General features: G+C 71.0%; 2 protein-coding genes across 2 annotated transcripts; both read left to right on the top strand.

Annotated features, from left to right (window-relative positions):
• Nucleotides 1-2,242: 2,242 nt before the first annotated feature.
• On the top strand, nt 2,243-7,602 carry LOC142596952 (cyclic nucleotide-gated channel alpha-4-like). Its single transcript, XM_075727394.1, is given in 15 exon segments — nt 2,243-2,409; nt 2,688-2,754; nt 2,756-2,802; nt 2,940-3,030; nt 3,032-3,047; nt 5,388-5,656; nt 5,658-5,746; nt 5,748-5,952; nt 5,955-6,107; nt 6,109-6,210; nt 6,212-6,250; nt 6,252-6,375; nt 6,460-6,749; nt 6,751-6,850; nt 7,589-7,602. Coding segments are annotated over 15 exon segments (1,773 nt in total).
• A 2,644-nt stretch (nt 7,603-10,246) lies between these two features.
• Nucleotides 10,247-15,209, top strand: CCKBR (cholecystokinin B receptor). The gene is made up of 5 exons (XM_075727396.1): nt 10,247-10,415; nt 13,576-13,827; nt 13,921-14,185; nt 14,347-14,474; nt 14,695-15,209. The coding sequence occupies exons 1-5, from the start codon at nt 10,247-10,249 to the stop codon at nt 15,207-15,209; spliced, it is 1,329 nt and encodes a 442-aa protein (XP_075583511.1).
• Nucleotides 15,210-22,198: the final 6,989 nt, after the last annotated feature.

Below are 22,198 nucleotides of genomic sequence, written 5' to 3'. Positions count from 1 at the left end.
GAGCCATCCCGGTGCTGGCACCGACCACCGAGCACCGAGCACCAAGCACCAAGCACCGAGCCATCCCGGTGCTGGCACCGAACACCGAGCACCGAGCCATCCCGGTGCTGGCACCGACCACCGAGCACCGAGCACCGAGCACCGAGCCATCCCAGTGCTGGCACCGACCACCGAGCACCGAGCACCAAGCACCGAGCGCCGAGCACCGAGCACCGAGCACTGAGCACCGAGCACTGAGCACTGAGCACCGAGCACCGAGCCATCCCGGTGCTGGCACCGAGCACCGAGCACCGAGCACCAAGCACCGAGCACAGAGCACCGAGCACCGAGCACCGAGCACTGAGCACTGAGCACTGAGCACCAAGCCATCCCGGTGCTGGCACCGAGCACCGAGCGCCGAGCCATCCTGGCACTGGCACCGAGCACCGAGCGCCGAGCACGAAGCACTGAGCACCGAGCCGTCCCGGTGCTGGCACCAAGCACCGAGCACCGAGCACCGAGCACCGAGCCATCCCGGTGCTGGCACCGACCACCGAGCACAGAGCACTGAGCACCGAGCACCGAGCCATCCCGGTGCTGGCACCGAGCACCGAGCACCGAGCACCGAGCACCGAGCCATCCCGGTGCTGGCACCGAGCACCGAGCACCGAGCACCGAGCCATCCCGGTGCTGGCACCGAGCACCGAGCACCGAGCACCGAGCACTGAGCCATCCCGGTGCTGGCACCGAGCACCGAGCACCAAGCACCGAGCACCGAGCCATCCCGGTGCTGGCACCGAGCACCGAGCACCAAGCACTGAGCACTGAGCCGTCCTGGCGCTGGCACCGAGCACTGAGCCATCCCGGTGCTGGCACCAAGCACCGAGCACTGAGCACTGAACACTGAGCACCGAGCACCGAGCCGCCCCGGTGCTGGCACCGAGCACTGAGCACCAAGCACCAAGCGCCGAGCACCAAGCCACCCTGGTGCTGGCACCGAGCACCGAGCTGCCCCGGCGCTGCTGCCCCACACCTCCCCACACCGCTGCGCCGCCCCGCTTTCGGCTGCCATGGAGGTGACGTTCCTCCCGGCAGCGGGCACGGCGCCGCGGGTTGGCTCTGGGGCGAGAGCAGCGCTGACGGCGCGGGGCCGGTGCGGCTGTCGCTGAGCAGCGCTGACGCCAGGCCCGGGCTGCTGCGGCGCGGGGCGACCGCGACGGCTGGGGGGCTGGGGGGGTGCTGGGCTCTGCTGCCACGGAACAGCGATGGGATGAGACAAAACAGGCTCAAGCTGCGCCAGGGGAGGTTTAGATTGGATATTGGGAGAAATTTCTTCATGGAAAGGGTGGTCAAGCATTGGACCAGGCTGCCCAGAGAGGTGGGGGAGTCCCCAGCCCTGGAGGGGTTCAAAAAATGGGCAGAGGTGGCACTTGGGGACATGGTTTAGTGGGCATGGGGGTGTTGGGGTGATGGTTGGACTGATGATCTTAGAGATCCTTTCCAACCTTAATGATTCCCAGTTTTTACTTTCATTAACAAATAACCCAGCCCCCAAGGCAGGAAACATGGAATGATGACTCTGCCCTTGATGGGTTTGGTGTGGCCTTGGCAGCGTTGGGTCAATGGCTGGGCTGGGCGATCTTCAAGGGCTTTGCCAACCTCAACGGTTCCATGATTCCATGACTTTCCAGCTCCCCCTGCTCTGCCAGGGGCACAAGGAGCTGGGAGGGGGCACAGCCAGGAGAGTTGATCCCAACTGCCCCAAGGGCCATTCCATACCATACGGCGTCATGGGCAGTATGGAAACTGGGGGGGGTTGGCCGGGGAGCAGCGATCGCTGCTGGGAACTGGCTGGGCATCGGTCGGCGGGTGGTGAGCAATTGCATTGTGCATCACTTGCTTTGGATATTGTTATTATTATATTGTTACTATTATCATTGCCATTTTACTTTATTTCAACGATTAACCTGTTTTTCCCTCCCCCCCAGCAGTGTTTCTCACCCCAACTCCCCCGATTCTCTCCCCACCCCCGGGGCAGCGAGCGGCCGCACGGTGCTGAGCCGCTGCTGGGGCTGAGCCCCGACGCCCCCCCTGCACCCCGACCCCGGCGCCGGGCGTCCCGCAGAGCCCCCGGCTCTGCCCGGCTGCGCCCAAACCCAGGGCAGGGGCTCCCGCGCCACAGCCCCGGCAGAGCCCGGCGACGGCCCCGCCGCCCCGGTGCTGGCGCGGCCCCGGCATCCCGGGGGATGCCCGCGTTGCCGGGATGCACCCGGCGCCGGCAGAGCCGTGCGGCTGCGTCGCGCCAAGGGACCCGCGCTCGGTGCTGCGGCTGGGCCGCCGCGCCCACCGGGTGCCCCGGGACCGCGGGACCCTCACCGGCACTCGCGGCGCAGGATGCACGGCCTCGGCTCCCGCCTGTCGCGCCGTTGGGTTCGGCCCCAACCGCGGGGGCACCACCGGGCTCACCCGCCACGGCCGAGCCTGGCACCAGCACCGGGCACGCCTGCGGGTGAGCGTGGCACGGCGCCCAGCCGAGGGGGCGCGGGGTGGGAGCGCGCGGCCGGGACCCCCCCTCGCCCCCCGCGCCGCGGCGAGGGCCCGGCCGAGCCACGGAGCCAGCGGCGGCATGGGCCCGGCGCAGGGGTGGCGGGGCCGGCGCGGCGGGGCTGGGGTTGCAGCCCTGAGCCCCCTCTGCCCCCCTCCGGCAGCGCCGACGCCGCCCCCCAAAACTGGATCCTGGACCCCTCCGGAGACTGGTACTACCGGTGGATCAGCGTCCATGGCGCTGCCGGTGCTCTACAACTGGGTCGTCCTCATCTGCAGGTGCCCGGGCGCTGCTGCCGAAGGCCCCCGGCGCCCACAGCGAGGGTGGGCGCCGGGGGCCGGGGTGGGGGCGCGGGGGGGCACCCCGGGGGCCCCGGGCGCGGTGCCGGCGCCGGTGACGCCGCCCGGCGCTGCAGGTGCTGCTTCCCCGCCGTGCAGCAGCGGCACATGGCGCTGTGGCTGAGCCTGGACTACGTCTGCGACGCGCTCTACCTGCTGGACCATGGCCGCGCGGCTCCACACCGGTGCGTGCCCGCGCCTGCCCCACGCCTGCCCCACGCCTGTGCCACGCCTGCCCCGCGCCTGCCCCACGCCTGCCCCACACCTGCCCCACGCCTGCCCCACACCTGCCCACTCCTGTGCCACGCCTGCCCCACGCCTGCCCCACGCCTGCCCCACGCCTGCCCCACACCTGTGCCACGCCCGCCCCACGCCTGCCCCCACACCTGCCCACTCCTGCCCCACGCCCGCCCCACCGCCTGCCCCACGCCTGCCCCACGCCTGCCCCGCACCTGCCCCACGCCTGCCCCGCACCTGCCCCACACCTGCCCCACGCCTGCCCCACACCTGCCCACTCCTGTGCCACGCCTGCCCCACGCCTGCCCCGCGCCTGCCCACACCTGCCCACTCCTGTGCCACGCCTGCCCCACGCCTGCCCCACGCCCGCCCCATTCCTGTGCCCACGCCTGCCACATGCTTGTCCCACGCCTGCCCCACGCCTGCCCCACACCGGCCCCACACCTGCCCCACGCTGGCCCCAAAGCCTGCCCCATGCCTGTGCCGCACCTGTGCCACGCCTGCCCACGCCTGCCCCACGCCTGCCCCACGCCTGCCCCGCGCCTGCCCCACACCTGCCCCAAGCCTGCCCCATGCCTGCCCCAAGCCTGCCCCACGCCTGCCCCGCGCCTGCCCCACGCCTGCCCCACGCCTGCCCCACACCTGCCCCACGCCTGCCCCACACCTGCCCCACGCCTGCCCCACGCCTGCCCCACACCTGCCCCACGCCCGCCCCACGCCCGCCCCACGCCTGTGCCACGCCTGCCCCATTCCTGTGCCATGCCTGCCACATGCTTGTCCCACGCCTGCCCCACGCCTGCCCCACACCAGCCCCACGCCTGCCCCATGCTGGCCCCATGCCTGCCCCATGCCTGTGCCGCACCTGTGCCACGCCTGCCCCACACCTGCCCCATGCCTGTGCTGCTCCTGTGTCACGCCCGCCACATGCTTGTCCCACGCCTGCCCCACACCTGCCCCACGCCTGCCCCACTCCTGTGCCACGCCCGCCCCATGCCTGCCCTACACCTGCCCCACACCTGCCCCACGCCTGCCCCGCGCCTGCCCCACGCCTGCCCGACGCCTGTGCCACGCCCGCCCCATTCCTGTGCCGCGCCTGTGCCACGCCTGCCACATGCTTGTCCCACACCGGCCCCACGCCTGCCCCACACCGGCCCCACGCCTGCCCCACGCTGGCCCCAAGCCTGCCCCATGCCTGTGCCGCACCTGTGCCACGCCTGCCCCACGCCTGCCCCACACCTGCCCCATGCCTGCCCCATGCCTGTGCTGCTCCTGTGTCACGCCCCCCGCCACATGCTTGTCCCATGCCTGCCGCATGCCTGCCCCACACCTGCCCCATGCCTGCCCCACGCCTGCCCCACACGTGCCCCACGCCTGTGCCACGCCTGTGCCACGCCTGCCACATGACTGCCCCACACCTGCCACATGCCTGCCCCACACCTGCCCCACGCCTGCCCCAAGCCTGCCCCATGCCTGCCCCATGCCTGTGCCATGCCTGTGCCACGCCTGCCCCACACCTGCCCCACGCCTGCCACATGCCTGCCCCCATGCCTGTGCTGCTCCTGTGCCACGCCTGCCACTTGCTTGTCCCACGCCTGCCCCATGCCTGCCCCACACCTTCCCCACACCTGCCCCACGCCTGCACCATGCCTGCACCCTGCGGGCCCCACGCCTGCCCCACACCTGCCCCACGCCTGCCCCATGCCTGCACCCTGCGGGCCCCACACCTGCCCCATGCCTGCCCCACACCTGCCCCGCGCCTGCCCCATGCCTGTGCAATGCCTGTGCCACGCCTGCCACATGACTGCCCCGCGCCTGCCCCACGCCTGCCCCCGCAAACGCACGCTAACCTGCGTGCGCAGATGCGTTCACGCGCACACAGGCGCACGTCTGCGCCCACAGCTACGTGCAAGCAGCCACACGCGCGCACACCCGCGCGCACACCCGCACGCACGCACGCGCACACACGCACGCGCACCCACGCGTCAGACCGTCGCGGGGCACGCGCCCGCGCCCCCGCCCGCGCACCCCCCACCCGGCCGGCACCGCCCTCGCCCCAGCAGCCAGCCCGGTGCGGGGGGGTGGGCACGCGGGGGTCCCCGCACCCACCGCCGGCAGCGCAGGGACCCCAGCCCCGGCGAGGACCCCATGGGGACCCCCCCGCGCCGCCCCCGCGCCCGTCGCGCATCGCTCGGGGCCCCCCCCTCGCCGGGAGACCCCCCCCCGCGCCGGCGTGCCCCCCCGCCGCGGACCCCCGGCGGCGATGGGGCTCCTGACCCGCCGCCCCCCAGGCTTCCTGGAGGACGGCATGCTGGTGCGGGACCGCGGCCGGATCCGGCGGCGCTACCTGCGCTCCCGGTCCTTCCTCTGGGACGCGGCCGCGGTGCTGCCCACCGACCTGCTGTACCTGCGCCTGGGGCCCGGCGCGCCGGCGGTGCGCGCCAACCGCTGCCTGCGGGCGCCGCGGCTGCTGGAGGCCTTGGCGCGGCGGGAGACGCGCGCGGCCCGCCCCAACGCCTTCCGCCTCGCCAAGCTGGCGCTCGGCGGGGTCGTCGCCATCCCACTGGCACGGCTGCCTCTACTTCGCCCTCTCGGCCCGGCTGGGGCTGGGCGCCGACGCCTGGGTCTGCCCCAACGCCAGCCGCCCCGCTGCGGCAGTACCTGCACAGCTTCTACGTCTCCACCCTCGTCCTCGCCACCGTGGGCGACACGCCGCAGCCCCGGCGCGAGGAGGAGTTCCTCTTCCTCACCGCCGGCTTCCTCCTGGCCGTGCTGGGCTTCGCCGCCATCACGGGCGGCATCGCCTCCGTCGTCTCCAACGTGGACGCGGCCGACGCCGCCTTCTACCCCCGACGCCGAGCCGGTTGCGGCGCTACCTGCGGGCGCGGGGCGCGGGGCGGGCGGCTGGCGCGGCGGGTGGCCGCTGGCACCGGCACCTGCGGGAGCAGCGCAAGCTGCCGGCGGAGCCGGCGGTGCTGCGGCACCTGCCCCCCGGGCTGCGGGCGGAGGTGGGCGGCCGCCGTCCACCTCCCGGCCCTGCGCCGCGTTGGCCTCTTCCGCGGCTGGGAGCGCGGCGTGCTGCAGCGGCTGGCGCTGCGGCTGCGGCCCCGGGCCTGCGGCCCCCGGCGAGCTCGTGTGCCGCAGGGGCGACGTTGGGGTGCGAGATGTACTTCGTCCGCGAGGGCCGGCTGGCCGTGCTGGCGGAGGACGGCGTCACGCGGCTGGCCGTGCTGGGCGAGGGGCTCTATTTCGGGGAGATCAGCCTCATCGGCATCCAAGGTCGGCCCCCGCCGCTCCCCGCCGCGGCCCCGCCGCGGCCGCCCCGGCCTCACCGCAGCCCCCCGCTCTCCTCCCGCGCCGCAGGGAACGCCGCGGGGAACCGGCGCACGGCCGACATCGTCAGCATCGGCTACTCCGACCTCTTCTGCCTCTCCAAGGAGGACCTGGCGGCCGTGCTGAGCCAGTTCCCCGGCGCCCGCGCCGCCATGGAGGCCAAGGGCCGCCAGCTGCTGCGGCACGTGGGCAAGCTGGACGCGGGCGCCGAGGCGGCGGCGGCGGAGGCCGAGCGCCGGACGCGGGCGATGGAGGCGGCCCTGGAGGGGCTGCGGAGCCGGGCGGCGCGGCTGCTGGCACGGCTGGAGTCGGGCGCCCTGCAAGCTGGCGCTGCGCGTCCGGCGCCTCGAGCGACGGCTGCGGCACCGGCACCGGCGGCACCGGCGGCCTGCCGGGGGAACGGGCCCTGCGCCGGGAGAGGGTCCTGCGGGGGCGCAGGGGTCCCATGGAGGCTCAGGGTCCCGGGGGAGCTCAGGGTCCCACAGGGGTGCAGGGGTCCCAGGGGGGCTCAGGGTCCCACGGGGGCACAGGGTCCCACAGGGGTGCAGGGTCCCCCCAAGGTGCAGGGTCCTGGGGGGGCGCAGGGTCCCACAGGGGTGCGGGGGTCCCAGGGGGGCTCAGGGTCCCCCCAAGGTGCAGGGTCCCACAGGGGTGCGGGGGTCCCAGGGGGGCTCAGGGTCCCCCCAAGGTGCAGGGTCCCGGGGGGGGCGCAGGGTCCCACAGGGGTGCGGGGTCCCATGGAGGCTCAGGGTCCCAGGGGGGCTCAGGGTCCCCCCAAGGTGCAGGGTCCCACAGGGGTGCAGGGTCCCAGGGGGGCTCAGGGTCCCGGAGGGGCGCAGGGCCCCCCCAGGGTGCAGGGTCCCAGGGGGGGTGCAGGGTCCCCCCAGAGCTCAGGACCCCCCCGGGCCCTGGGGTCCCCCCCGGGGTGCGGGGGTCCCAGGGGGGCTCAGGACCCCCCCAGCGCTCAGGGCCCCCCCGGGGTGGGGGGTGCGGGGGGTGCGGGGGGCGCGGGGGGTGCGGGGCCCCGGGCGCTGAGGGTCCCGGGGGGGAGGGGGGGAGCAGCGGCAGCGGCGGCGGGGGGTCGGGGGCAGCCCTCGCCGGGACGGGCACAGCCGCTGCTGGGGTGACAGTGACAGCCGCTGCTGGGTGACGGGCACAGCCGTTGCCGGGTGACGGGCACAGCCGTTGCCAGGTGACGGGCACAGCCGTTTGCTAGGTGACAGGCACAGCTGTTGCTAGGTAACGGGCACAGCCGTTGCTAGGTGACGGGCACAGCCGTTGCCGGGTGACGGGCACAGCCGTTGCTAGGTAACGGGCACAGCCGTTGCTAGGTAACAGGCACAGCTGTTGCTAGGTGACGGGCACAGCCGTTGCCGGGTGACGGGCACAGCCGTTGCTAGGCAACAGGCACAGCCGTTGCTAGGTGACGATGGGCTGTTCATGGACCGGGAGAGCGCGGCAACGGCGGTGGCACCGGATGGGGACGGGGATCGGGATCGGGATGGGGGAGGGATATGGATATGGATAGGGATAGGGATAGGGATTGGGATTATTGGGATTGGGATTGGGATTGGATAGGGATTGGGATAGGGATTGGGATTGGGAAAAGGATAGGGATTGGGATAGGGATTGGGATTGGGATAGGGATTGGGGATAGGGATAGGGATAGGGATAGGGATAGGGATAGGGATAGGGATTGGGATTGGGATAGGGATTGGGATAGGGATTGGGATAGGGATTGGGATTGGATAGGGATTGGGATAGGGGATTGGGATTGGGATTGGGATTGGGATAGGGATAGGGATAGGGATAGGGATAGGGATAGGGATAGGGATTGGGATTGGGATAGGGATTGGGATAGGGATTGGGATAGGGATTGGGATTGGATAGGGATTGGGATAGGGATTGGGATTGGGATTGGGATTGGGATAGGGATTGGGATAGGGATAGGGATTGGGATTGGGATTGGGATTGGGATAGGGATTGGGATAGGGATAGGGATAGGGATTGGGATTGGGATAGGGATAGGGATTGGGATTGGGATAGGGATAGGGATAGGGATAGGGATAGGGATTGGGATTGGGATAGGGATAGGGATAGGGATAGGGATAGGGATTGGGATTGGGATAGGGATAGGGATAAGGCTATGGATAGGGATAGGGATGGGGCTGGGGCTGGGGCTGGGGCAGGGACATGGACATGGATATCGATAGGGGCAGGGCAGGAATAAGATGGGGCAGGGAAGGATTGGGGATAGGGACAGGGATTGGGATAAGGCTATGGATAGGGACAGGGAGAGGGGTAGGAGCAGGGACAGGGGTTGGGATATGGGCCGGGATGGGCCGGGATGGGCTGGGATGGGGCCGGGATGGGGCCGGGATGGGGCTGGGATGGGCTGGGATGGGTCGGGATGGGGCCGGGATGGGGCCGGGATGGGGCTGGGATGGGGTCGGGATGGGTCCGGATGGGTTGGGATGGGGTCGGGATGGGGTCGGGATGGGCCGGGATGGGGTCGGGATGGGGTCGGGATGGGTCGGGATGGGGCCAGGATGGGGTCGGGATGGGTCGGGATGGGTCGGGATGGGCCGGGATGGGGTCGGGATGGGGTCGGGATGGGTCGGGATGGGGCCCAGGATGGGGTCGGGATGGGTCGGGATGGGTCGGGATGGGGGCTGGGATGGGTCGGGATGGGGCCGGGGCAGAAGCAGCACCGGGGGGCCGGGGTGGTGCCGGGCGGTGCCGGGGGGGTCCCGGGGGTCCCGGGGGTCCCGGGGAAAGCGGCGGCGGGGAACGGGGCGGGGGGGGCGGGGGGAGCCGGCAGCACCGGGGACCGGCACCACGGTGACAGCCACCGCCCCCCCAGGAGCGACCGGCGACCCCCCCGAGCCCCCACCCCCCCCGCGCCCCCGACAACCCCAGACCCCCTGGCACCCCCAGCACCCCGAGCCCTCCGAGCCCCTGACCCCCCCCGAGCCCCCCGAACACCCCCGAGCCCCCGACCCCCCCGAGAACCCCGGACCCCTGGCACCCCCCAGCACCCCCGACCCCCCCCGACCCCCCTGACCCCCCCCTGAGCCCCCCCAAGCCCCCCCGAGCCCCCCCACCCCCCCGCGCCCCCCGACAACCCCAGACCCCCTGGCACCCCCAGCACCCCGAGCCCTCCGAGCCCCTGACGCACCCCCAGCACCCCGAGCCCTCCGAGCCCCTGACCCCCCCGAACACCCCTGGACCCCCCCGAGCCCCCCAACCCCCTGACCCCCCCCGAGCACTCCAAGCGCCCCCCGACCGCTCCGACCCCACGACCCCCCCGAGCCCCCGACCCCCTGACCCCCCCGAGCCCCCCGAGCCCACGACCCCCCCGAGCCCCCCAACCCCCTGACCCCCCCGAGCCCCCCGAGCCCCCCGAGCCCACGACCCCTCAGACCCCAAGACCCCCCCGAACCCCTGACCCCCCCGAGCACCCGGAGCCCGCCGACCCCTCCCACCCCAAGACCCCCTCTACCCCCTGACCCCCCCCGACCCCTCAGACCCCTCCGAGCCCCCGCCGGCTCCGGCCGCAGCCCCCCCCGCCCCCCCCTCCCCCCGCCCCCGCCCCCGCCCCCGGCCCGCCCCTCGCCGGGCACCGCCCCCGCTCACTGCCCGGCGGCCCCGGAGCGGAGCGGAGCCTCCTCTCCCCCTCTCCCCCTCTCCTCTCCTCCTCCTCCTCCTCCTCCTCCTCCTCCTCCTCCTCCTCCTCCTCCTCCTCCTCCTCCTCCTCCTCCTCCTCTCGGGCCGCCGGCCGGGCGGTGGGCGCGGGGCGGCTGTGAGGGTCGCGGCCATGGACCCCCGCCGCCTGAACGAGTCTCTGCAGGAGCTGCTCTGCCGGCCCGGGAACGGCTCCGGCCCCGCCACGGCCCCCGGCCCCGGCACCGGCAGCGGCTCCGCCGGGAACGGCTCCGCCTGCGACCTCCTCCGCAGGGGCCCCCGCGGGCCCCCGGCGCCCAAAGGTGAGAGCGGGGCGGGAGGGGCACCCCTCTGCACCCCCTCTGCACCCCCGTGCACCCCCGTGCCTCCCGGAGCATCCCCGTGTGCCTCCCGGTACACCCCCGTGCATCCCCGTGCACCCCCGTGCCTCCCGCTGCACCCCCCGTGCACCCCAGTGCATCCCCGTGCACCCCCTGTGCATCCCCGTGTGCCTCCCGGTACACCCCCGTGCCTCCCGCTGCACCCCCCCGTGCACCCCACTGCATCCCCGTGCACCCCCCGCCTGCCCCGTGCACCCCCGTGCCTCCCGCTGCACCCCCTCTGCACCCCAGTGCATCCCCGTGCACCCCTGTGCCTCCCGGAGCATCCCCGTGTGCCTCCCGGTACACCCCCGTGCATCCCCGTGCACCCCCGTGCCTCCCCGCTGCACCCCCCGTGCACCCCAGTGCATCCCCGTGCACCCCCTGTGCATCCCTGTGCACCCCCCGCCTGCCCCGTGCACCCCCGTGCCTCCCGCTGCACCCCCCCGTGCACCCCAGTGCATCCCTGTGCACCCCTGTGCCTCCCGGAGCATCCCCGTGTGCCTCCCGGTACACCCCCGTGCATCCCCGTGCACCCCCGTGCCTCCCGCTGCACCCCCTGTGCCTCCCAGTGCACCCCCGTGCACCCCCTGTGCACCCCCCGCCTGCCCCGTGCACCCCCGTGCCTCCCGCTGCACCCCCTCTGCACCCAGTGCATCCCCGTGCACCCCTGTGCCTCCCGGAGCATCCCCGTGTGCCTCCCGGTACACCCCCGTGCATCCCCGTGCACCCCCGTGCCTCCCGCTGCACCCCCCGTGCACCCCAGTGCATCCCCGTGCACCCCCTGTGCATCCCTGTGCACCCCCCGCCTGCCCCGTGCACCCCCCGTGCCTCCCGCTGCACCCCCCGTGCACCCCAGTGCATCCCTGTGCACCCCTGTGCCTCCCGGAGCATCCCCGTGTGCCTCCCGGTACACCCCCGTGCATCCCCGTGCACCCCCGTGCCTCCCGCTGCACCCCCTGTGCCTCCCAGTGCACCCCCGTGCACCCCCCTGTGCACCCCCCGCCTGCCCCGTGCACCCCCCGTGCCTCCCGCTGCACCCCCCCATGCACCCCACTGCATCCCCGTGCACCCCCCGCCTGCCCCGTGCATCCCGCTGCATCCTCGTGCCTCCCGGTGCACCCCCGTGCATCCCCCTGTGCACCCCGGTGCATCCCCGTGCACCCTGCCGCGCCTCCCAGTGCCTCCCCATGCACCCCGCCGTGCACCCCCGTGCCTCCCCGTGTACCCCCCGTGCACCCCGCTGCATCCCCGTGGCCCTCCCGCTGCATCCCCGTGCACCCCCCATGCATCCCCGTGCCTCCTGGTGCACCGCTGTGCATCCCTGTGTACCCCACTGTTCCTTCTGGTGCACCCCCGTGCACCCCAGTGCCTCCCTGTGCACCCCCCGTGCACCCTGCCGTGCCTCCCCGTGTACCCCCCGTGCACCCCAGTGCATCCCCGTGCACCCTGCTGTGCCTCCCAGTGCCTCTCCGTGCACCCCCCGTGCACCCCGGTGCATCCCCGTGCCTCCCAGTGCCTCCCGGTGCACCCCCGGTGCACCCCAGTGCATCCCCGTGCACCCTGGCGCACCCCCCTGCACCCCGCCATTCCTTCTGGTGCATCCCCGTGCCTCCCGGTGCACCGCTGTGCATCCCTGTGCACCCCACTGTTCCTTCTGGTGCACCCCCGTGCACCCCGCCGTGCCTCCCAGTGCACCCCCAGTCCATCCCAGTGCATCCATGTGCACCCCGGTGCATCCCCATGCACCCTGCCGTGCACCCCCGTGCCTCCCCGTGTACCCCCCGTGCACCCCGCTGCATCCCTGTGTCTCCCAGTGCCTCCCCGTGCACCCCGCTGTGCCTCCCGGTGCACCCCCGTGCCTCCTGGTACACCCCCCATGCACGCCCGTGCACCCCGGTGCATCCCCCTGCACCCCACTGCACCCCCATGCACCCCGTGCACCCCTCCATGCCTCCCGGTGCATCCCCCTGCACCCCGCCATTCCTTCTGGTGCACCCCCGCTGCATCTCCGTGCCTCCCAGTGCACCCCCCTGCACCCCCCTGCATCCCCCTGCACCCCGCCATTCCTTCTGGTGCACTCCCGTGCACCCCCCCGTGCCTCCCAGTGCACCCCCCTGCACCCCCCTGCACCCCCCTGCACCCCGCCATTCCTTCTGGTGCATCCCCGTGCACCCCCCCGTGCCTCCCGCTGCCCCCCAGTGCACGCCCGTGCACCCCCCTGCACCCCCGTGCCTCCCGCTGCCCCCCGGTGCCCCTCTGCCTGCCCCGCTCCATCCCGCGGCGCGGTGCAGCCCACCGCACACCCCATCCGCGCCCCCCATCCGCCTGCCCGGCGCACCCCGCTTCGTCCCGCCGGGCGCCCCGGTGCTCCCCGCCTGCGAGCCCGGCGCGGCCCAGAGCCCCCACCGTGCCCCCCACCGTGCCCCCCACCGTGCCCCCCACCGTGCCCCCCACCGTGCCCCGCACCCAGCAGCCACGCGCCGCGGGCTGGGGGCTCGGCGTCCCGGGCGCTGCCCGGTGGTCCCGGGGCGGCACAGCGGGGTGCCCGGGGTGCGAGCCGGGCTCTGGCCGGGGGGCACCGGGAAGCGGGGCGGGGGGGACGCCCCGGCAGGGGCCCCACAGGGCGCAGCCGCTGCCCGCCCCGCACCCCCACCGCGCTGCCGGGGGCCAGGACCCCCGGCCCACCCCACGCCGCCCCACCACGCCCGGCCGGGGCTCCGCGGGCAGCGGGACGCGGTGGCGGCACCGGCCGTCGTTCGGCTGCCGGGGGATGAACGGCCACGGTCACGTCCCCGCGCGGCCGGGGGCGCGGGGGCGCGGGCACCGGGAGGGCAGGACGGCGGTAGCGCCGCGGCTCCAGCGCCGGCACCCAGCCAGCTTGGGGTGCCGCGGTGCCGGAGCCCAGCCCGGCGGCGGCACGAGCGCAGAGCCGAGGCGGGGGGCAGGGGTGGGCCGTCGCAGCCCCAGGCCCGCTGCGGTGGCAGCCACGCAGAGGGGACGCGGGCCCCGGACCCCCGGTGCGCGGGGAGCGGGGGGCACCTCGGCAGCCGGGGCGCCGCCGGGGCGCCCGCGTGGCATCCGGTGACCCCGCCGCCCGCAGACCTGGACCTGACGGTGCGCGTCCTGCTCTACGCGCTGATCTTCGTGCTGAGCGTCTGCGGGAACGCCCTGGTGGTGGCCGTGCTGCTCCTGAACCGCCGCCTGCGCACCGTCACCAACTCCTTCCTGCTCTCCCTGGCCCTCAGCGACCTGATGCTGGCGCTCTGCTGCATGCCCTTCACGCTCGTCCCCAACCTCATGGGCACCTTCGTCTTCGGCGAGGCCGTCTGCAAGCTCATGGCGTACCTCATGGGTAGGAGGGGGCGGCGGGCGGCGGGCGGTTGAGCCGCGCCGCGCCGTGCCGCGGGCGCTGCGTGCCGCGGGCGCTGACCCTCGCCGCCCGCAGGCATCTCCGTCTCCGTCTCCACCTTCAGCCTGGTGGCCATCGCCATCGAGCGGTACAGTGCCATCTGCAACCCGCTGCAGTCCCGCGTCTGGCAGACGCGCTCGCACGCCTGCCGGGTCATCGCCGGCACCTGGCTGCTCTCGGCGCTGCTCATGCTGCCCTACGCCGTCTACAGCACCACGCACGCCGCGCCCGCCCGCGCCGCCCGCCCGCCCGTCAGCCAGTGCACCCACGACTGGCCCAGCGAGCGCGTGCGGCAAGCTTGGTGAGTCGGCCCCCCCCGGGGACCCCCGCCCGCCCCCGGGACCCCCCGTCCGCCACCGGGACCCCCGGCGCAAGGCGTGGGGGGCACAGTCCGGCCAGCGGCCCCGCGGCTGCGGCCGGGCTGGCGAGGGGCCGCCGAGCGACGGGCGCCGCGTCCCTCAGGTACGTCCTGCTGCTCCTCGTCCTCTTCTTCATCCCCGGCGTGGTGATGATCGTGGCGTACGGGCTCATCTCCCGCGAGCTCTACCGAGGCATCCGCTTCGAGCTGGACGTCAAGGGGGAGGCTGCAGGTGAGGGGCCGGGGCGGGGGGCGGCGCGACCCCCGCGCCGGCACAGCCCCCAGCGCCGCGACGAGGGCTGCGTCCCCGCGCCGGCCCCTCGCCGTCGCGGGGGTCCCTGGGGCCGCGCGCCCGCGCCGCCGCCCCCGCCGCGTCCCGGCGGAGGCCGCGCTCGGGGCGCCGCCGGTCGCCGCCGTGCCGTGGCCGTGACCGCGTCCCCTCCGCCCCGCAGCTCAGCGCAACGGCGGCGGGGAGCCGGCGCCCGCCTGCGACGAGGGGGACGGCTGCTACCTGCAGCTCTCCCGGCCGGGCGGCGCGCTGGAGCTGCGGGCGCTGGGCGCGGCGGGCGCGCAGCAGGACCGGGCGCGCATCAACAGCTCGGAGGCGAAGCTGGTGGCCAAGCGGCGCGTGATCCGCATGCTGGTGGTCATCGTGGCCATGTTCTTCCTCTGCTGGCTGCCCGTCTTCACCGCCAACACGTGGCGCGCCTTCGCCCCGCAGGCGGCCCAGCGGGCGCTCTCGGGGACCCCCATCTCCTTCATCCACCTCCTCTCCTACACCTCCGCCTGCGCCAACCCCCTCATCTACTGCTTCATGAACCGCCGCTTCCGCAAAGCCTTCCTGGCCACCTGCGCCGGCTGCCGCCGCGCCTGCCCGCGCCGCCCGCTCGAGGAGGAGGTGGCCAACGCCAACGCCTCGCTCTCCAAGTTCAGCTACACCACCGTCAGCAGCCTCGGGCCCCCCTGAGCCCCCCGGCGCCTCCGTGCGCCCCCCGGGCCGGCCGCAGCTCCGTGTACCCCCAGGACCCCCCGTGCCTCCGTGCGCCCCGCACCCACCGGCCCCTCACCGCCCCCCGCGCAACCCCGGCACCCCCGGTGCCCCCCGGCTCCGCCTGCCGCCGTCCCCAGGCCGGGCTGGGGGCGAGGAGCCGGGGCTGCGGCTCCCCGGGGACCCTCAGGGGGTGGCGGGGGGGCGCGGTGCCCCCAGCCCAGCCTGGCCTCTCCCTGCTCTGCTCCCCGGCTCCGGCCGCAATAAACTCGCCCTGCGCCCGCTTGCGCCCGCCTGCGCCGCTGCTTCCCGCCGCGCTGGGCACGGCCCGACCCGGTGCCGGGGGTCCGCAGGCCAGAGCCGGGCGGGACAGGGGGGCTGCACCGCTCGGGGCGGGGGGACCACGGGGCCAGACCCCTCCGCTGCGGGAATCCCTGGATGCGGGGGCAGTGGCCGGTGCCGCCAGCGGGGTGCTGGGTGCATGCCTGGGGCCGGGGACAGCCCCGTCCAGGATGGCACCGCCGGCACGGCACGGCACGGCGGTGTGGCACAGCCCGGCGTCCGCGGGGGAGGCACCCACACCTGGGCGCCGACAGGGGCACGCCGGAACACGCGGAGCGCACCCGCGCGTGGCTGCTGCACGCGGTGCACACGGAGAGCTGGGCAGGTTTGCACAGGCGCGCACGTTCACGCGTGGGGACAGCTGGAGCCACGGCACACGCGTGAACACGCACCTGTGCGCACACGCACACCTGTGCAGGCATCTCCCAATGCCCAAGGGGACTCCATCTCCCAATGCCCAAGGGGACTCCATCTCCCAATGCCCAAGGGGACTCCATCTCCCAGTGCCCAAGGGGACTCCATCTCCCAGTGCCCAAGGGGACTCCATCTCCCAGTGCCCAAGGGGACTCCATCTCCCAATTCCCAAGGGGACTCCATCTCCCAGTGCCCCAAGGGGACTCCATCTCCCAATGCCCCAAGGGGACTCCATCTCCCAATTCCCAAGGGGACTCCATCTCCCAGTGCCCAAGGGGACTCCATCTCCCAATGCCCAAGGGGACTCCATCTCCCAATGCCCAAGGGGACTCCATCTCCCAGTGCCCCAAGGGGACTCCATCTCCCAATTCCCAAGGGGACTCCATCTCCCAGTGCCCAAGGGGACTCCATCTCCCAATGCCCCAAGGGGACTCCATCTCCCAGTGCCCAAGGGGACTCCATCTCCCAGTGCCCCAAGGGGACTCCATCTCCCAGTGCCCAAGGGGACTCCATCTCCCAGTGCCCAAGGGGACTCCATCTCCCAGTGCCCCAAGGGGTCTCCATCTCCCAGTGCCCAAGGGGACTCCATCTCCCAATGCCCAAGGGGACTCCATCTCCCAATGCCCAAGGGGACTCCATCTCCCAATGCCCCAAGGGGACTCCATCTCCCAATGCCCAAGGGGACTCCATCTCCCAGTGCCCAAGGGGACTCCATCTCCCAATGCCCCAAGGGGACTCCATCTCCCAGTGCCCCAAGGGGACTCCATCTCCCAATGCCCAAGGGGACTCCATCTCCCAGTGCCCAAGGGGACTCCATCTCCCAGTGCCCAAGGGGACTCCATCTCCCAGTGCCCCAAGGGGTCTCCATCTCCCAGTGCCCAAGGGGACTCCATCTCCCAGTGCCCAAGGGGACTCCATCTCCCAGTGCCCAAGGGGACTCCATCTCCCAATGCCCAAGGGGACTCCATCTCCCAGTGCCCCAAGGGGACTCCATCTCCCAGTGCCCAAGGGGACTCCATCTCCCAGTGCCCCAAGGGGACTCCATCTCCCAGTGCCCAAGGGGACTCCATCTCCCAGTGCCCAAGGGGACTCCATCTCCCAATTCCCAAGGGGACTCCATCTCCCAATGCCCAAGGGGACTCCATCTCCCAATGCCCAAGGGGACTCCATCTCCCAATGCCCAAGGGGACTCCATCTCCCAGTGCCCAAGGGGACTCCATCTCCCAATGCCCAAGGGGACTCCATCTCCCAATGCCCCAAGGGGACTCCATCTCCCAATGCCCAAGGGGACTCCATCTCCCAATGCCCCAAGGGGACTCCATCTCCCAGTGCCCAAGGGGACTCCATCTCCCAGTGCCCAAGGGGACTCCATCTCCCAATGCCCAAGGGGACTCCATCTCCCAATTCCCAAGGGGACTCCATCTCCCAATGCCCAAGGGGACTCCATCTCCCAATGCCCCAAGGGGACTCCATCTCCCAATGCCCAAGGGGACTCCATCTCCCAGTGCCCCAAGGGGACTCCATCTCCCAGTGCCCAAGGGGACTCCATCTCCCAATGCCCAAGGGGACTCCATCTCCCAGTGCCCCAAGGGGACTCCATCTCCCAGTGCCCAAGGGGACTCCATCTCCCAGTGCCCCAAGGGGACTCCATCTCCCAGTGCCCAAGGGGACTCCATCTCCCAATGCCCCAAGGGGACTCCATCTCCCAATGCCCCAAGGGGACTCCATCTCCCAATGCCCAAGGGGACTCCATCTCCCAATGCCCCAAGGGGACTCCATCTCCCAATGCCCAAGGGGACTCCATCTCCCAGTGCCCAAGGGGACTCCATCTCCCAGTGCCCAAGGGGACTCCATCTCCCAGTGCCCCAAGGGGACTCCATCTCCCAATGCCCAAGGGGACTCCATCTCCCAGTGCCCAAGGGGACTCCATCTCCCAGTGCCCAAGGGGACTCCATCTCCCAGTGCCCAAGGGGACTCCATCTCCCAGTGCCCAAGGGGACTCCATCTCCCAATGCCCAAGGGGACTCCATCTCCCAGTGCCCAAGGGGACTCCATCTCCCAATGCCCAAGGGGACTCCATCTCCCAGTGCCCAAGGGGACTCCATCTCCCAGTGCCCAAGGGGACTCCATCTCCCAATGCCCAAGGGGACTCCATCTCCCAATGCCCCAAGGGGACTCCATCTCCCAGTGCCCCAAGGGGACTCCATCTCCCAGTGCCCAAGGGGACTCCATCTCCCAATGCCCAAGGGGACTCCATCTCCCAATGCCCCAAGGGGACTCCATCTCCCAGTGCCTAAGGGGACTCCATCTCCCAATGCCCAAGGGGACTCCATCTCCCAATGCCCCAAGGGGACTCCATCTCCCAATGCCCAAGGGGACTCCATCTCCCAGTGCCCAAGGGGACTCCATCTCCCAGTGCCCAAGGGGACTCCATCTCCCAGTGCCCAAGGGGACTCCATCTCCCAGTGCCCAAGGGGACTCCATCTCCCAATGCCCAAGGGGACTCCATCTCCCAGTGCCCCAAGGGGACTCCATCTCCCAATGCCCAAGGGGACTCCATCTCCCAATGCCCAAGGGGACTCCATCTCCCAGTGCCCAAGGGGACTCCATCTCCCAATGCCCAAGGGGACTCCATCTCCCAATGCCCCAAGGGGACTCCATCTCCCAATGCCCAAGGGGACTCCATCTCCCAGTGCCCAAGGGGACTCCATCTCCCAATGCCCAAGGGGACTCCATCTCCCAATGCCCAAGGGGACTCCATCTCCCAGTGCCCCAAGGGGACTCCATCTCCCAATGCCCAAGGGGACTCCATCTCCCAGTGCCCAAGGGGTCTCCATCTCCCAATGCCCAAGGGGTCTCCATCTCCCAATGCCCAAGGGGACTCCATCTCCCAATGCCCAAGGGGACTCCATCTCCCAATGCCCAAGGGGACTCCATCTCCCAGTGCCCCAAGGGGACTCCATCTCCCAATGCCCAAGGGGACTCCATCTCCCAATGCCCAAGGGGACTCCATCTCCCAGTGCCCAAGGGGACTCCATCTCCCAATGCCCAAGGGGACTCCATCTCCCAGTGCCCCAAGGGGACTCCATCTCCCAGTGCCCCAAGGGGACTCCATCTCCCAGTGCCCAAGGGGACTCCATCTCCCAGTGCCCCAAGGGGACTCCATCTCCCAGTGCCCAAGGGGACTCCATCTCCCAGTGCCCAAGGGGACTCCATCTCCCAGTGCCCCAAGGGGTCTCCATCTCCCAGTGCCCAAGGGGACTCCATCTCCCAGTGCCCAAGGGGACTCCATCTCCCAATGCCCCAAGGGGACTCCATCTCCCAGTGCCCAAGGGGACTCCATCTCCCAGTGCCCCAAGGGGTCTCCATCTCCCAGTGCCCAAGGGGACTCCATCTCCCAATGCCCAAGGGGACTCCATCTCCCAATGCCCCAAGGGGACTCCATCTCCCAGTGCCCCAAGGGGTCTCCATCTCCCAGTGCCCAAGGGGACTCCATCTCCCAATGCCCCAAGGGGACTCCATCTCCCAGTGCCCAAGGGGACTCCATCTCCCAGTGCCCAAGGGGACTCCATCTCCCAGTGCCCCAAGGGGACTCCATCTCCCAGTGCCCCAAGGGGACTCCATCTCCCAGTGCCCAAGGGGACTCCATCTCCCAGTGCCCAAGGGGACTCCATCTCCCAATGCCCCAAGGGGACTCCATCTCCCAGTGCCCCAAGGGGACTCCATCTCCCAGTGCCCAAGGGGACTCCATCTCCCAGTGCCCCAAGGGGACTCCATCTCCCAGTGCCCAAGGGGACTCCATCTCCCAATGCCCCAAGGGGACTCCATCTCCCAATGCCCAAGGGGACTCCATCTCCCAATGCCCCAAGGGGACTCCATCTCCCAGTGCCCCAAGGGGACTCCATCTCCCAGTGCCCCAAGGGGACTCCATCTCCCAATGCCCAAGGGGACTCCATCTCCCAATGCCCAAGGGGACTCCATCTCCCAATGCCCAAGGGGACTCCATCTCCCAGTGCCCAAGGGGACTCCATCTCCCAGTGCCCAAGGGGACTCCATCTCCCAATGCCCAAGGGGACTCCATCTCCCAATGCCCAAGGGGACTCCATCTCCCAGTGCCCAAGGGGACTCCATCTCCCAGTGCCCAAGGGGACTCCATCTCCCAGTGCCCAAGGGGACTCCATCTCCCAATGCCCCAAGGGGACTCCATCTCCCAGTGCCCCAAGGGGACTCCATCTCCCAATGCCCAAGGGGACTCCATCTCCCAATGCCCCAAGGGGTCTCCATCTCCCAGTGCCCAAGGGGACTCCATCTCCCAATGCCCAAGGGGACTCCATCTCCCAATTCCCAAGGGGACTCCATCTCCCAATGCCCAAGGGGACTCCATCTCCCAATGCCCCAAGGGGACTCCATCTCCCAATGCCCAAGGGGACTCCATCTCCCAGTGCCCCAAGGGGACTCCATCTCCCAGTGCCCAAGGGGACTCCATCTCCCAGTGCCCAAGGGGACTCCATCTCCCAGTGCCCCAAGGGGACTCCATCTCCCAGTGCCCAAGGGGACTCCATCTCCCAGTGCCCCAAGGGGACTCCATCTCCCAGTGCCCAAGGGGACTCCATCTCCCAATGCCCCAAGGGGACTCCATCTCCCAATGCCCCAAGGGGACTCCATCTCCCAATGCCCAAGGGGACTCCATCTCCCAATGCCCCAAGGGGACTCCATCTCCCAATGCCCAAGGGGACTCCATCTCCCAGTGCCCAAGGGGACTCCATCTCCCAGTGCCCAAGGGGACTCCATCTCCCAGTGCCCCAAGGGGACTCCATCTCCCAATGCCCAAGGGGACTCCATCTCCCAGTGCCCAAGGGGACTCCATCTCCCAATGCCCAAGGGGACTCCATCTCCCAGTGCCCAAGGGGACTCCATCTCCCAGTGCCCAAGGGGACTCCATCTCCCAATGCCCAAGGGGACTCCATCTCCCAATGCCCCAAGGGGACTCCATCTCCCAGTGCCCCAAGGGGACTCCATCTCCCAGTGCCCAAGGGGACTCCATCTCCCAATGCCCAAGGGGACTCCATCTCCCAATGCCCCAAGGGGACTCCATCTCCCAGTGCCTAAGGGGACTCCATCTCCCAATGCCCAAGGGGACTCCATCTCCCAATGCCCCAAGGGGACTCCATCTCCCAATGCCCAAGGGGACTCCATCTCCCAGTGCCCAAGGGGACTCCATCTCCCAGTGCCCAAGGGGACTCCATCTCCCAGTGCCCAAGGGGACTCCATCTCCCAGTGCCCAAGGGGACTCCATCTCCCAATGCCCAAGGGGACTCCATCTCCCAGTGCCCCAAGGGGACTCCATCTCCCAATGCCCAAGGGGACTCCATCTCCCAATGCCCAAGGGGACTCCATCTCCCAGTGCCCAAGGGGACTCCATCTCCCAATGCCCAAGGGGACTCCATCTCCCAATGCCCCAAGGGGACTCCATCTCCCAATGCCCAAGGGGACTCCATCTCCCAGTGCCCAAGGGGACTCCATCTCCCAATGCCCAAGGGGACTCCATCTCCCAATGCCCAAGGGGACTCCATCTCCCAGTGCCCCAAGGGGACTCCATCTCCCAATGCCCAAGGGGACTCCATCTCCCAGTGCCCAAGGGGTCTCCATCTCCCAATGCCCAAGGGGTCTCCATCTCCCAATGCCCAAGGGGACTCCATCTCCCAATGCCCAAGGGGACTCCATCTCCCAATGCCCAAGGGGACTCCATCTCCCAGTGCCCCAAGGGGACTCCATCTCCCAATGCCCAAGGGGACTCCATCTCCCAATGCCCAAGGGGACTCCATCTCCCAGTGCCCAAGGGGACTCCATCTCCCAATGCCCAAGGGGACTCCATCTCCCAGTGCCCCAAGGGGACTCCATCTCCCAGTGCCCCAAGGGGACTCCATCTCCCAGTGCCCAAGGGGACTCCATCTCCCAGTGCCCCAAGGGGACTCCATCTCCCAGTGCCCAAGGGGACTCCATCTCCCAGTGCCCAAGGGGACTCCATCTCCCAGTGCCCCAAGGGGTCTCCATCTCCCAGTGCCCAAGGGGACTCCATCTCCCAGTGCCCAAGGGGACTCCATCTCCCAATGCCCCAAGGGGACTCCATCTCCCAGTGCCCAAGGGGACTCCATCTCCCAGTGCCCCAAGGGGTCTCCATCTCCCAGTGCCCAAGGGGACTCCATCTCCCA

The sequence above is a fragment of the Pelecanus crispus genome, unplaced genomic scaffold (assembly GCF_030463565.1).
Source record: "Pelecanus crispus isolate bPelCri1 unplaced genomic scaffold, bPelCri1.pri SCAFFOLD_256, whole genome shotgun sequence".
NCBI classification, from domain to species: domain Eukaryota; kingdom Metazoa; phylum Chordata; class Aves; order Pelecaniformes; family Pelecanidae; genus Pelecanus; species Pelecanus crispus.
The sequence above is the reverse complement of the archived record's forward strand: the minus strand, read 5'-3'. Positions and strand labels throughout refer to the sequence as shown.